General features: G+C 41.6%; 1 protein-coding gene across 1 annotated transcript in view; it reads right to left on the minus strand.

Annotated features, from left to right (window-relative positions):
• Positions 1–1,255: 1,255 nt before the first annotated feature.
• Positions 1,256–15,279, minus strand: part of pinx1 (PIN2 (TERF1) interacting telomerase inhibitor 1) — a 30,576-nt gene continuing 16,552 nt past the window's right edge. The window contains exon 7 of the mRNA XM_050057652.1: positions 1,256–3,237. Coding sequence (XP_049913609.1) covers positions 2,530–3,237 — 708 coding nt within the window. The 3' untranslated portion in view covers positions 1,256–2,529. The remainder of the gene's footprint in view (positions 3,238–15,279) is intronic.

Here is a 15,279-nt window from a genome sequence, read left to right on the forward strand (position 1 = left end):
ATCTGCAAAGACTCTGCACCCTGCCTGTATTTTCTTCTTACTTTGCTATGTGCGGGACGTTTATAGGTATGTAACTCCTAGCCGATGACAGCGCAAGTGAGGTCGAGACTTTATTAAAAAAAGTAGCGTTTAGGTCGTCGCATGCATCCAAGAGGAAGTTACAGAAATGGCGGACAAACACGAGAGTGAATCTGCAGTTGGCTTTCACTTTTGCGGGCAAGCACTGAAAGAGAGGATGGGGATGAAGAGTGATGTGGCAACACATTCTCACCATGACACCCAAGGATGCCTCCGGTGTCATGGTGTCAATTTACTCTCTACATGAGTTGTCATTTCAAAACAAACCAAACCAAACCAAGGGACCAAGTGTTGGTATTTGGAGAGTTGGGAATGAGACAGGGTTTGATGCAAAGTTGGCCTGTTTTCTGTTGGGACAGGTAGGTGCCAGCGATTAGCTTAGTTAGCTATCTTAAGTATCGTCTTTTTCATCACAAAAATGTCCAACAAAAGTAGCTTGCAGTGTACGAACAAGTAGTGCAGGGAGGAGGGGCCAAGTTTGAATGTTGTGCTCACAAACAGAAACCAACAATTCCTGCAGAATATACATTTAAAAACTTAATTGATGCAGCTTCTTCTTAACTTTAATTTAGCACAGATAAAGGTTCAGTGTCTGCAGCATTTACTTGTCTAATTTTATTTTAAACATGTAATTAATCTATCATCTATATGGACTGATAGGTTTTGTAATGCACTGAACTGAATGTCATGACTCTACATGACATGAGAACATGGAAAGAAGAAAAAAAAAACCCTGCACACCTGAGATGCCTACAATAACAGACTATCTTTACATCTTAAGATGACAAATGAACCAGTTCTTTGTTGCAACAGAAAAACCTAAAATTGTAACGAGGAGTGCTGTGTTGTTTTGACGGGTAAACGTGAAAAGCCGTTTCCTTTTTCCTCCTTTGACTCACCCCACCCACTCTTACAGCCGAACAAGACCGGCCTGTTGGGACTTCATCTGTCAAGTCAAAGAAAAGATTTCATGATGTCATCACTCGTATTTTGAAGTGGAAAGGGTGAGTGTTGTTAAAGCTGTCTGTGCCTGGAGATACATATCTGTGTATGTTTGGAGATTACCTTTACAGCTTATGCCTGACGTAAACCCACTTCTCCTCACTGCCCTCTCTTGTTTTCTCTTTATAAATTCACCTGCATTTCACTCCACCTATGAAGAAAAAAAACACGCATGCATGGCTATTCGGATTTATTTAAAAAATGATTTCATCCTGTGAAAGCACCATGTGTTTTCTTCCAGCTCATGGATGTGTCAGACTGATGTTTTACAGATTTCAAGCAAAACATCAAACTGCATCAGTTCATATTTTTCAGTCACATAACATCGAAGTAGTTTGTACAAGTTTAAATATAATTACTGAAGGAGATACTCATCATCTGAAGGATTTAACAAAGATGGTTGAAGGAAGATTCAATAAGACACGCCAGCAGTCTCTAATCATTTTTGAAATTTGATGTAAAACTCCTTTTTATAAAAAATTGTCAACTCATGATGTCCGAATTGATAAATTTTATAAATCGTGGGGACAGTCACATATAGAGAAACAGCTGTACCTTATAGATTAAAGAAACAGTTTGACATTTTGGGAATCATTGTTATTTGCTTCTTCTTTGCTTAGACAAAGGCTAGACTGCACAAACTACCACTCCTGACCATTCTCCTCGCAAATGTACAATCCCGTTCCAAAAGATGGACGAGCCAAAACTGAGGCTAACATCGCAGTTGCACATGGAAGAAGTTTTCCTTGTCGGCTTTCACCCGGAAAGCCCAAACCATTTTCTTAACCTTAGTCAAGAAATCCATTTCTGGTCAAAAGCCATCTACGAAAACTTCTCCCAGCTGCATTTGAGGCACAAAGAACTGCTGCATCCTGCTTCTCACCGAGACGTAGCTGAACTGCAATGTTCAGATGCTGCAGAGAAAATAGCAGGCTGCTAACTGCATGGACATAACTGTGTGGACGTTGTATTTTTGTTATCGTTATCCGTAAATGGAGCCTTCATTCTGGGGATACAGTACCTGGTGGTAGACAGAATTTCATAGTGAAATCGAGGCTTATAGGGACTCAATCTAAACAGCGATGGTGTTATTAATATCATTACATTGTGCAACCAATATCTAATTCATAGTGATAAGTTAGAGCAAAAAAAGTAATCTATTTCCACTTTAACTCCATGTTTAAATAAATCTAATGGGTATTTCCTAAAATGTCTGTCTCTTAACTTGAGGTATTTTACCAACTGCTTCAACAAAGTTCGACAGTACAAGTTAGTGGTTCATGTTCGTCATTAACAGGTTAACAGACTGTATCTGTACAAGAACATCTGACATGAAAGCAGTTACTCTACACGTGCCCTCGTGATGGTGTTTATGACAACAGGACAACATGAATCCCCCAGAAGACTACAAGACTGGTCAAAATGGAGTCCAATTCTATTAATTCCACTCTATTCTTGATGTTTCTTTTTCTTTTTCTTGTCCTTTTTGGATTTCTTCTCCACCACCTCCTCGACAACCTCCTCTCGGTGCTTCTTCCTCTTTTTCTGAACAACCTCAGATTCTACAGTCTGATCCTCAGTTGGCTCGTGTCCGTTTACTAGCTCAGTTTCCTCATCGTGTTTTTTACTCTTCTTCTTCTTCTTCTTCTTGGACGGAGGCAGCTCCTCGCAGTTCTGCTCCACACCAGAGGTGGAGCTACAGTCCTCACTTGCAGCCCCCTCGCTTTCTACCATTTTCCTCTTCTTCTTCTTTTTCTCTGGGCGCTCCTGTGGTTGGTCCTCGTCTTCCACTATTACAATAGGAGCAGGGGTGCTGTTCTCCTCGACCACTTCTAGATCATCCTCTGACTTTTTGCTCTTCTTCTTCTTCTTCTTCTTTTTCTTTTTGGGCTCTTCTGAGTCGTCGTCATCGTCGTTGTTGATGACGATGGGACTGGGCTGCTCAGACGGACCTGATGTCTCACTGGTCTCCTCTGAGGGTGCTGCACTCTGGGCCTGCCCGCGATCCTTCTTCAGCTGAGCCATCCGCTGTGCAAAGTACTCCTGCATCGTGAGAGTGCTCTTAACTGTTTTGGTGATGGACTCTGTGTCCAGCTCAAAGGCAGCAGGAGTAAAACTCTCCTCTTTCTCCCCCTGAGAATCGCTGCTGTTGCTCTCCTAAACCAAAAACACAAACAAGAGAAGACACAGTCAGCATTTAGAGAATCTACACAGAAATAGACAAACACACACAATGGTGGACAGAGGAGCTTAAGTGACCGTCAATCATCATGCGGAGATTAACCAGATTTTAGTGAGTGAAAGAGCCCAAAATAGGATGTTGAGGCAACAATAGGTGTTAAAGGATCATCTTAAAATAAGCATCGCGGACCTAATTGTCACACATGATATATATATCATCATCTTCTTACAACACAATGTAGAGCCACACATCCTGCTGGGTGTCCTTGCTCTTTAACAGCATAAACATCTCTGTCCAACAACATTTATTTAATAAATAAACCAAACGTGTAGACAGTGTCAAAATTAGTTCACACGGGGCCACTGCACCAAATGACAACAATGACATTAAATATAAAGAACACAGCTTCTGGAAATCATTTAACATGGTTTGAAAATATTTGTTTAATTCAAAATAATTCAGTTATTAAAAGTTGCAACTGTGGCTTAAAGCAGCCTTTTATATCTGACAGTCACATCAAGTACTCAGACATGGTTATACTAAGCTGAGTAAATCTCCTTTATCCATCTCCTTTAACATAAATGGTAAATTTAATTAGAAAATCAACATTGACAACAGTTTATACCTTAATCAGGGTTGGAAATTAGCACCAGCCACCAGCCAAATGCTGATAAAATACGCAACTAGCTACTAGATTTGCTTCACTCACCAGCCAAAAACACAATGGCAATCTATTGAGTGGCTGGAAGATTTTTTAATTCAGTAACCATGGTGGCAGGGGGGACAAAAAAAGTTAATTTCCAACCCTGACTTTAATCCGTCAGTGATTTTAGGGAAACCATCACATGATCACATGTTTAAATGTACAATAATAACACAATAACTTTGCAGTGATAATTCTGAAGATTTCAGTTGTTGAAGAAACTGTCAGGGGTGTTGATTTAATTCAAAGGTCAGGGTTTTTTCTATTCTTAGAAATCCCTTTTTCTGGCTTTCTGCCTGTATTAGACAGTGACACTGTACATACAGGCAGGAAATGAAGAGAGCAAGAGAGGCTATGACGTGTGAAAAACCGCGTGGGAAACCAGGATACTGTTCAATTCTCAAAACCTCTTGGCGTTGTCAAGCAAATATCTCAAATATATATCATTAAAATATCAAATAACACTTTTCATCTGGGCTAATGCAGGTTTCTGGTGTTTGGTCATCTTGATTCTGAAACGTGTATGTGTGTGTGTGTGTGTGTGTGTGTCTTTAAAGAAGTAAGGCAACATCAGATTCAGACATTTTTGTCAGAGTCCAACCTATTTTAGGATCAAAGCAGAAGCTGCTCGGAGCAAAAATAAGGCATCAACTGATTCCAGTGAGGCAGTGAGGAGGTGATCCCTTTGATAAAAGACGCACTGAAAATAGTGGTTAGTAAGTAGGAAAGACCAGAACTTATTTATTTGTTTCGGTTAAACTGGGGTAGTGTTGTCACCACACTACACCAAAATTATGAATTTGATATGACACCTGCCTAATTATGTAGATGCTGATACTGAAACGACATCACAGCAAAAGTCTAAAGCATCAGGACAAGTGTTAGAACTTAATATTCTTAACAAAAACCCAACAGCATCCGATTGGTTGGACAAACTCAACCCCAAGGCGGCTAGTTGGTTGCTTATAACAACAGTTTTCGACATGGAAGATATTTAGTGTCGGAATATATCATTATGGATTTATTTTACAAAGCCTCACAAAACTTCTGAAAAGGATCATACGAACACACCAGAGCACAAGAGGAGCACAAAAATGTAATGCTAGTTTCTGGGCAAAAAACCCCCAAAAACCTAAGGGTGAATCCCAATTCTCATTCTTACCCTTGCCCCTCCCCCTTCGTCTGTGTCTGCGTCTTCCCCTTGCCCGTCTATACAGAGTTGAGCAGGCTAGGGGTAGAAACGTTCCCCCTACGTCAGCAGAAGTGACAAGAGTTGACACGAAAATGCCATCGTCTCAGGTTGTGACACACAAAAGGAACACCGAAACATTAACGTCAGCAAAAACGCTCCAACATTGTATTAATTGTATCATGAAACATGAGTGCCGCAATTACAATATCAATTAAAATGCTGAAAATACATTTGTGCGATTCTCTGGGAGATCGTTTAGCCATTGCTACGTAGAAAAACTTTTGCCGGCCATCTGTTTGATGGTTACGCGGTGGATGATGCGAAATCCCTCATAGCCCCTCTCTTTCAAGTGTGGTCCTTCGGAATCTTCCTTTCAAGGGCTATGTAGCCCTCGGTCTTGGCCCTAGCCCTTACTCCAAATGAGAACTGAGACACCCTTACCCTTCACGTGAATGTGCAAAACCAAGGGGAAGGGGTGGAAAGGAGATGCACCTTAAGTCTCTTACACGTATGTAGCATTTCAGACATATTTCATAGCAGTAACATACGAAATTACATTAGACATCACTTTTATTTTTCACTTGCCCAGTTGGATATCTGCATGAGGCATCTCACTTGCTTATTAAAACCCTGTCATTCTTAAGTACTGGTACTAATAAAATTATGTATTGTACTGTTTTTAATGGCAAGGTACTATGACACCTTTCTAGTATCGGTATACGGTGCAACACTAATCTGGGGACATGACTCAGTCCAGTCACCGGCTCATCTCTCCAGCCTTTAGGCTACATTATTAAACAGGGACCAATGTGAGGTACAACACAGTCTAGATTTTAACTCTACAGCATGAACAATTTGTCACCTCACCCCTGCGACCCATTTGTCTTCATTTTCCTAATGGCCTACTCAATGCATAATGATTTGTCCAGAAGAATACAGGAGCTCCTCCTGAGGATCGCACTAAACAATGCTGCTGCTCTGTGTATTGCCTCGGAGATGGTGAGGTGGACGGCATTTTTCACAATCCTGCAGATTAGAGATGAACTGAAAACACGGGTGTTGTGTCGAGTCAAGTCACGGTTTGGCCTTTAAACTTTTACACTCAGATTACACCGCTTTGACCCTCAACGCTGATTGAGATAGACGAGCTAACGGATGGGCTGGTAAAACAATGTGGATGTGGATCTGAACAGGTCTTGTGGGACCTCATAGACTGAAATGTAAAGTGACAATCCTACATATGCACTGGGTTTTCTATGCTGTATCTATGTTTGGATTTTAGGATCGTCGAAATATCAAACTAGCCACTGGGGACTTGAGTAAAACCCTACAAGCTATCAGTCTCATCCCACTAAAAGGCTCTTTATAGTCAATATATATTCCATAAGGGACATAACCATTGTTTATGTGGCCTAATATATTGATTATCGTAAGAAACGATTGCTCAGCAAATATACCCGATTCGTAAAAAACCATGATTTGACCAACATCTTTGAGAACTACCTGAGTTACTGCATATTCTACTGACTGTATTCCATCTATAAAGGATGGATTCAGGAGCCTCACGCAGTCATGAAGCACCTGACTGAGGCTAAATGACGAGGCAGGACCACAAAGTTTTCCGCCACCCCAGACCTCTACGAGAAAGAGCCCCAACTTCTAACAAGGGAGAGGAGGCCCTTCAGGTGAGGCGCCATTAAGCAAAACTTTCCAACTTCCCGGAGAAAATCTATACTCCCTGTTACTGCACAATGGCATCCTCTCTGCTTGGGAGAGTGGAGATGGGGCTTAGAGCTGACAGCGCCAAACAACATGTAACTGGGATTTGGGAAGATGGCTGGGGGCCACTTTAGAACTGCCTGTGAAATTACTCTCAAGAGAGGGGAGAGGGTGAATGAGCGAGGGGGGGAAAAGGAGAGGAGAGTGACTGAGAGAGAAACATCTCCTTCATCAGGGGAAGTGGCTGGAGCTTGGTCCGTGGTTCGTCCTCACTGCCTGGGGATCTCCATTAGACCCTGATCCGACAGGACACACACACATACACACATACAGGTACAGTATGGATATAAACCTACAGGTTCAGTCAGCATTACCTGCAGCCCTGGAGATTTTTTGTTGAGGGCAACATGTTACTAAGAAACAACTCAGCAGTAATGTTTTGAGATCTTGTTTCCCTTTTTTCCAGGTGTGTGTCATTTTCTCTGGCCTGTTAACAGTCGCAATTTCCGTGTAAGTGCTGGGCATGGGACTTTTTTAAGGAAACACACACACACACACACACACACACACACACACACACACACACACTCTTTATTAACATCATTTTTAGTGAAAAACAAACCAATAGCACTAAGTGTTTGAAATGGCATCTTATCTTTCAATATGAAATATGCCTTTTTCTACGATTGGTACGTATGCAGCCTCTTTTTTCAGAGTCGTTTTTATTGTTGGTTGCCCAGCAGTCTCTCTGAGTGCTGCTGGACACAATATTCATGACTATCCCGGTAACAGAAACTCACAACGATCCTTCTGCGTTGAATCGACGCCATAGCCTGACGTGCACCTCCCCAGAAATGTAACTACATGTTGCTGCGACACAGACCTCCTGTCTGTTTCTGTAAGCTGAAACCATTTCCCTCAGTGGAAACAAAGCTTTTTTTATACTTTAATTTCACAGGTAAGAAACAATAAATTGTGAAGACAGTTGTTTTTGTCAGTGAACCTTGTGAGTTGTTATGGAGCCGAATTTTGTAACGTTACCTTTGTTAAATGTTGCTGTTGTACCTGGCCTCATTTGAGTACAGGAAAAGTCTGCTAGCTGCTAGGCTAATTTGTACAATGTAAAATACCATAGGCTCGTGCTAGTAACGTTAGCATGTTCTATTTGTGGGGAAAATGTGTCCAGATAAAGACAAGTGCTTGTCTGTGGATGCTGCGAGTTATCATGAAGCTGATATGTGTACTTGTGTTTAAAACTGTCTCTATTAAGCCATGTTTAATGTGTGTTTAATGTGTGTTTTGAATCAACTAAACTTCACAGCACTTCACAGAAACCCTGTCACCGACTAGTGTTTTGGAGATGTAACTGCAGAGTGACACAGACACACCACCGCACAAGTATAAATGCTCACAACGGCGTAGGCCACATGCATAGACTGCAGCATAGGCTCTGCATAGAGCTGACGCACAAATATAAATCCCACTTTATTGTGAGTGTTTTTAATTGCAATGTGTGATAGACGTGTATACTGTCTGATCCCTAGTGAGCCAACTCAGGCGGTGACATATTTCAGAAATGATTATTCTAAAAGAATAAATGAAAAGTGCATACATATAAAATAACACGTGCAAGTGAGTGGGCAATTACATATAAATATCCTCTGTGCCACACAGGCATGGGATGATACTCTCAGTGGCAGTCGGGTTAACTGAATATTTTCCATCATTGACTGAATTTCTTTTAACAATAACAGAAAAAATCTGAGGGCACTTTATCATGATGACAGATTAGAGCGATGAGGTCAATCTATGGTAACTTTAAGTAATTCACACCCCCGTCCAGTTGGTTGCATGTGCACATTAATTGGCTATTGTCTAGTCCTGTGTTTGATTTCACCTGCATGACCTCATTGTCTATCTGGCTTTAGCCATCGCATTGGTTGGTTACATCACTACATACCACTGCAAAGTGTCACAGCAGCTGAGTGCCAGGGTTGTAGCTCTGCTGGAGGACACTGTAACAATGTTTCGCTGCTTGTTTTTCTAAGGAAATAGAATATTCTCACTTTGCATGATCCGAATTAAATTCAAATACATCTTTTAAGGCACTTAAAGATCCAATCATCACTAAAGTGCATATCATGCAAGAGAGCCGATAAAACAAAGGGAATAGTCAAAGTTGTCAAATTGAAATCTTTTGAATTTTCATTGGAATTCAATTATTTTTTCTCAGATAGCTGCTGTTAACTAGTAAATATGAAAAGGCAGCAAAACATCCTTCCCTTCTTATAGTTGTACTCGACTAATGTATGTAAACTTACCACAGTTGGAACAGTGATTACGTAACTTTTAAAATGGGCATTACGCCACGTTCTGTATATTAGTTATTAAAAACGAAAATGAACGAATGAAAATTTAATGCTATTAAATGTGTCTTTTTATCACTAAAAAAAAAAAAAAAAAGAAAGAAAGAAAGAAAATTAAAATAATGGGCATGAAAGTCTACACAACCTGCCTCAGACCGACATGACACAATAGTTACGAAACACAGCAATCATAAAAAGCCATTAAATGAATTTAGGATTTAAGAAAATGTAATCACGGCAGTATTAATATTCCTTTACGCTTAATTTCCTGTCATTAAAGAGTATCAAATGGTACTTAAGTATTAAAGGTCCAGCATGTAGGATTTAGGGGGATCTATTGGCAGAAATACTATGTTCAAAACAGTGTTTTCATCAGTTTATAATCACATGAAAATAAGAATCATGGTGATGTTGTTATCTCAGAATGAAAGGTTTAGAACTACATACTGAGTGGGTCCCCTTCCACTGAGTCTGCCATGTTGTTCTACAGTAGCCCAGTACGGACAAACCAAACACGGGCTCTAGATAGGGACATCTGTCTTATCACACTGGCCACTGTACTTCTCCTACACTCTTGGCACTGTTTCAGTTCTGCAACCTCACATTTTTTTGCTTTTCTTCAAGATCAGTGAATTTAATGTATTTATTATGTAGTATTAAATAGAATGGCTACTAGTTTACATTCCTGAATTGTAGTCAGTGGTAGCTTTATGTAGATTATAAGGTCTACAGTCTAGATTTTTAAAGTCAGACTAAATATTCAATATACAGTACATCAGTACATTGGGAAGTAAGCAAAACTTCCACATGCTAAAATACCGTAGTTGTTTTGCTTTTTCTTGTCAGGCTGATCCTCAAAGAGAAACATAAAATTTAACATACCGTAACTCGTTCTAATATAAATGCAAAACCACAGTTTGAAGAGCAAAGTATTTCCTATAATAACAGTTACTTTCAAAAGGGATTAGCATGAAACTAACACCTACAGCTAAGCAGGGACTTAACCAACTTATAATTTTTAAAATCTGTTTATTTAGTTGTTGGAGCTGGAGAAGAATGATTGAAAAAGGCAGTCCCCAACATAGTGGGGTTGGAGAACACACCTATATCCAGCCGTGTCTACTACTCCTCCTCCTCCTCGTCCTCCTCCTCCTCCCGGACCCAGAACCCCAGGAAAAGGATGCGCTCAGTGCACTGTGTGCAGTTCTGAGATAAGGCTCCTTCGGTAGAGGAGCGGCCTGGCTGGCTATCGGGCCCTTCCTGCTCCCCTCTCTCCCCTGGCGGGGGCTGGGGCTGGGCAAGGAACACAGGGAGGGCCCGCTGAGGGTCCCACAGAAAAGGAGAGGGTGGGAAGACATTCAACAGGCCGCCTCCTTCAAGACACTCCAGTTCTATCTCTCCCTGCTAATGTGGCCGATGGAAAGCCAACAGTAAGACATGTGCCAAGGTGCCAAGATACCGAGGCCAACATATTCAGGAGGAGAGGCAATCAAGCCAGCAGAGGGATGGTGGAAAAGGCTCAGCATGTGGAACTTTGTTGACCCAACGAGATCAGCAGAGAAATTTAATTGACTACAGACTAGATCCAAAACCTTCATGGAGCAAGTAAAGCCTCTTAAACTGTAATTCTGTTCTCTTTAGAAATAAGTGGACATTTTTAGGGATGTCCTTATTAAAGTTTTTAACCCAATACAAGGTCTTTCAAATTGAGTCATTGCTAACTGAGACATTGTTTAGCCTCAAGAGTGCAGGAATAAGCACTAAAACACATGAAGGTAGGTCTACTTCAGTAGTAAATTAGTATTAAAAAAAACAGATTTTTGTGACAGATGAACAGCTCTGCACTTAGAAAACATCACCCTTTTTTGGTTCCCTAAGCCTCTTTTACACATGCACGACTAGAGGTTGACAGTTTCATTGGTTTGGCTGATTAATCGGCACAGATTGGACTTTACATAAACTATCGCTATCGGCTTTTTCCTGCTCCAAACTATGGTTATTACATTGGCCATTAAAAAATCCATTGGTCAACCTCTTTGCACTACCTAGTGGAACTATATGTGAGAACGCAAATGTCCGAATCAGTTGAATCAGACAATAATCTTTAAACTGTATCCTGCCAGCTCCCTAGTGCAAAGTCTGTGTAATATCCAACTGAGCACGTGTAAATAGAGCAGGTAATCGTCCGAACAATTCACAGAGAGCGAGTGGACGTGTTGATGATGTTTCTATCACGGCACTTGCCGAAACCAGAGAAAACAAAAATCCGAGGGTGAAAAAGTAGGGTCATTTACAGGAAGATGGCAACAAAAATGTCTAACTGGAAAGATGACGAGATTCTGTAACTTCTGTTGGTATTTTATGATCAAATTATGAACTGGCCACGCAACCACGGTGTAATCCACATCATGTCCTCCTGCATGCTCAACCCAGGCGCCACCCCTCGCCTAAACCTATATATACGTATTTCTAGTTGGTGAATCTCTGAATGTGTGCTACACGTGTGAAAGGGAAATCCAGACAATGTCTAGACCAGATTCTCCGGACAATGTTCGCAGTAACGGTTCTCAAGTGTTTCAATAGTTTTAAATTTTATCTGTAGATATCTGCAGGTACTAGTATGGATCTGTTGTGCCAGCATTTTTTGGAGTCTGACCTGCAAAATGCCCCTTAAATATAGCAAAATACCACAACTGAATTTGCCGCACTTTCTGACGCTCACAGTCAGATTTCACTAACTGCTGGCTGCTATTAATTTGTTCGTTACTCAACAACTGGCTGGAGTTTCCATGGGTCAGAACAAAGGACTGGAAATAGCCTGTCTGCAGCCAATGGGTCCATTAAATGCATGGATTGGTCCTAATCCTGCTTCTAAGGATCGGCACAGGACGTCTAATATTTTCATGTGCCCTACTGAAGGCTGACATATGGGTGCTAGTTACAGCTTCTCAAAAGATCTTTTTTGTTTTAAAGCACATTTATCTTGTTGTTTCTGAACTGTTGGACAAAATAAGGAATCTGAAGACATCTATCAAACACACAATGAGCATCTGTCACGACCTCTACACTTCATGGTACTTTACAGCCCTACTTCCAGGTGTTACCACTTTAGAAATGTATAATCACCCTCCCTCCAATTCTTATCATGAACACAGAGGTCCTGTAAAGTTGTGTAGCAAAGCATCCGTATTTCTGTTGCTGTTTCCCTGATGCAATGATAAAACCAGAGAATGAGGTTGTTTAAAAAAGTGTTTGGAAACTGGGGCATGTAACTCTGCCTGCGGTAGAATATTTGTGCATAACCCAACTGACACATTACACATCACTTTGTTGGTTAACCACTTTAGTAAAAGAGTGCCAAATAACAGTTCATTCCTTGGCATTTCATATTAAAATCTGGCAACCACCCCAACCACATGAAAAGGTGTTGGATCTCGGCTGTATTTTTTAATTGGGCATTCAGTGGTAGCTTCACAACAAACAATAACGAGGTCAGCCTTCCTACTACCAACCCTTCAGGTCCTTCCAGGTGTGGGTTAGAGGTTTAAAAATAATACAGATGAATTATACTGTGGATCAGTCATGAAAAATCTCCACCTCAGGCAATTAGTGTAAAACTGGACTCAGATGCAAAAGTTCACTGGTATTAGATTTATTAGAAGTTATTAAAACAGATAAATATGTCTTACTAATCAGCTTTTCAGAAGGTATAAAGTCACCTTCTGGCTCACATGTTAATTAGCATTTGACAAAGTTGCAGTTGCCCATTTATTTACTTAAAAACTGCCTGTTTGCATTACTTGCTGCTTTTTTTCCTTTCAATAATTTCTAGCCAATATTGGTTGGGTCTGTAATTGCATGAGTGTGCCCTCATTGTCCTGCCACAATAATAAATTTGGCGATACACAAGGTCTATGGATCAGGCCCTGATTAGCCAGCTGTCTCTCCCTGATGAGCACACGAGTCCAGCAGCCCATCCTTCATGAGCCTGATGTGGGCGGACAGAAAAACAGGTGGATGCCTTATTCGCTGGTAAATAAGCAAACCCTTCCACTGACCATCAATTTTTTTTTTTACGTAGTGTCATTTCCTCCTGATATCTAGATTCCTTTTCTGCTGAAATTATACGACAAAGTTAAAAACAATAACATGATGTACCATAAGCACATTAAACGCCACACATGGAAGCTTCCACAAAGCAATACTTTTGCTAAAGGCGTACTCTCTGTGTGTAGTTAAGACAAAACACAAAAAAATGGGGTTTGAAAAATTGCACTTTGTGCCCGGTGCGAGAACGTTTATCATAAGTAACAAATGAAGACAACATTATGCATGCAGCATGACTGCCCTGTGCTTGTTCAACATTGCAAACGCTTGCCCCCCTCAAGAGCATAGGGTCCCCCCACCCCAACCCCAGAGAGGGAAGATACAGTGATTATTTTCCCCCGCTGTGATTTATTAGATTAAAGAGTCAGTGATTAAACGGTAGTCGGCGGCTGTAAACAGCCGAGAGGGCTGGAAATCTTTGGGCGGTTAGCTTCACCAGGCGGTAATTACCCTGGCCCCATGTATTCTAGCATAGGCCCGTAACTAAGAGACGGACGCCCTCTTTTTCTTTTTTGTCCTGCGCTAATCTGTAAGTGTCAGCGAGCTGGCATGGCCAGGAGGGAGCAGTCCGCAGAACTGCCAGGGAGGTAGGTGGTAAATGTGTGTGTGCGTCTTTGCAGCAGGGGGTGGAGTGAGGGGGGTCGCTTGGCGGGTCTTGATATTTTCCGCGGCAGAAGCAAAAGGGCCTGTCAACAAACATGCTCAAGAAAGGGGAGAGCTTTCGCTTGAGGCAATTAGATGTTATCTGAGAATGAATTAGAGCTCTTCAGCTTTACAATGAGCCCAGCACCCTGCATGAGTGCACCGGCCCATTCAGACTGCGCCAACCGCACTGCCACAATGCACGTTTACACCGGCATCCCCTTTCAACAGATCACCGCTGGGGTTGATAGACAATTGAGCCAAAGAGAACATCTCTGCTTTGGTGCTGTATTTTTATTTACACTGCGACAACTCATGTTTACACTGCCATCCCCTTCCAACAAAACATTGCTGAGGTTAATGGTAAACTGAGCCTAAAAGAAAAATCTCTTCTTTGGTGCCATATTTCTATTTATACTGTCAATTACACAATGCAGTGGAACTCAAGAGTAAGTAAAGAATAATCCTGTTAGTGGGGGCCGTCATGACAGACACTTGACCCTGTGAAGAACAAAGCTAATGACAAAACTGCTTGAAACAGAAATAAAGAGCTTCTTAATGAGTTTACGATGACAATCAACATGGAAAAATAAAAAACACTTGACAGACTGCTTCCTTGCATGAGGTCAAGCTGAAATTAAAAAAAAAAAAAAGATGTCTTAGTCTTACATGAGTGTCGCAACCAAAGATATATTAATGGAACCATTCTATGCCTATAAACCAAAAGTGAAAAAGTAAATAATTTTGACTCACTTTCAAAATCACAATCCAACACTGCCTCACTTCTCTGTCTAAAGGCCTCAGCAGCAACCTGTGAAACCCGCTCTAGAGTTGAACACCATTTCTATACCGAAAACACATTTTGCCTCTGCGCCGTCAGCAAAGTTTCACCGCTCGACTCCGCCCATCGGCTCCCTGGCGCCTTGCCGACGCATCTGCCAAACGCTCGGGCCCCCAACCCGCGCCGCCCCTGCCCCATATTCCTTAAGATGGTGGTATCGGGGGAGCCCCCGCTGACGTGCGATCCTTCATGTGGACGACGCGTGGGCAGGAAATGCTTGCAACAGGTGCCACCCGATGAGGCCTGATCCTCGAGCCCTTTGTGCCTGAGCAGGAGTGGGAGTGGGAGAGGCCGCGGGGGTCACGCTGACCCAGGAGCAGGGTGAGGCATACCGACTGTCTGACTGGAGGGATCAGACGTCAAAACAAGCTTTTTATCAAATTATACTCGACCATTTTTCTTCCCTGACGGTTTTAAGGAGTGCAGAATTAATGAACGGGTCAATGT

Source organism: Epinephelus moara, chromosome 12 (assembly GCF_006386435.1).
Source record: "Epinephelus moara isolate mb chromosome 12, YSFRI_EMoa_1.0, whole genome shotgun sequence".
NCBI classification, from domain to species: Eukaryota; Metazoa; Chordata; class Actinopteri; order Perciformes; family Serranidae; genus Epinephelus; species Epinephelus moara.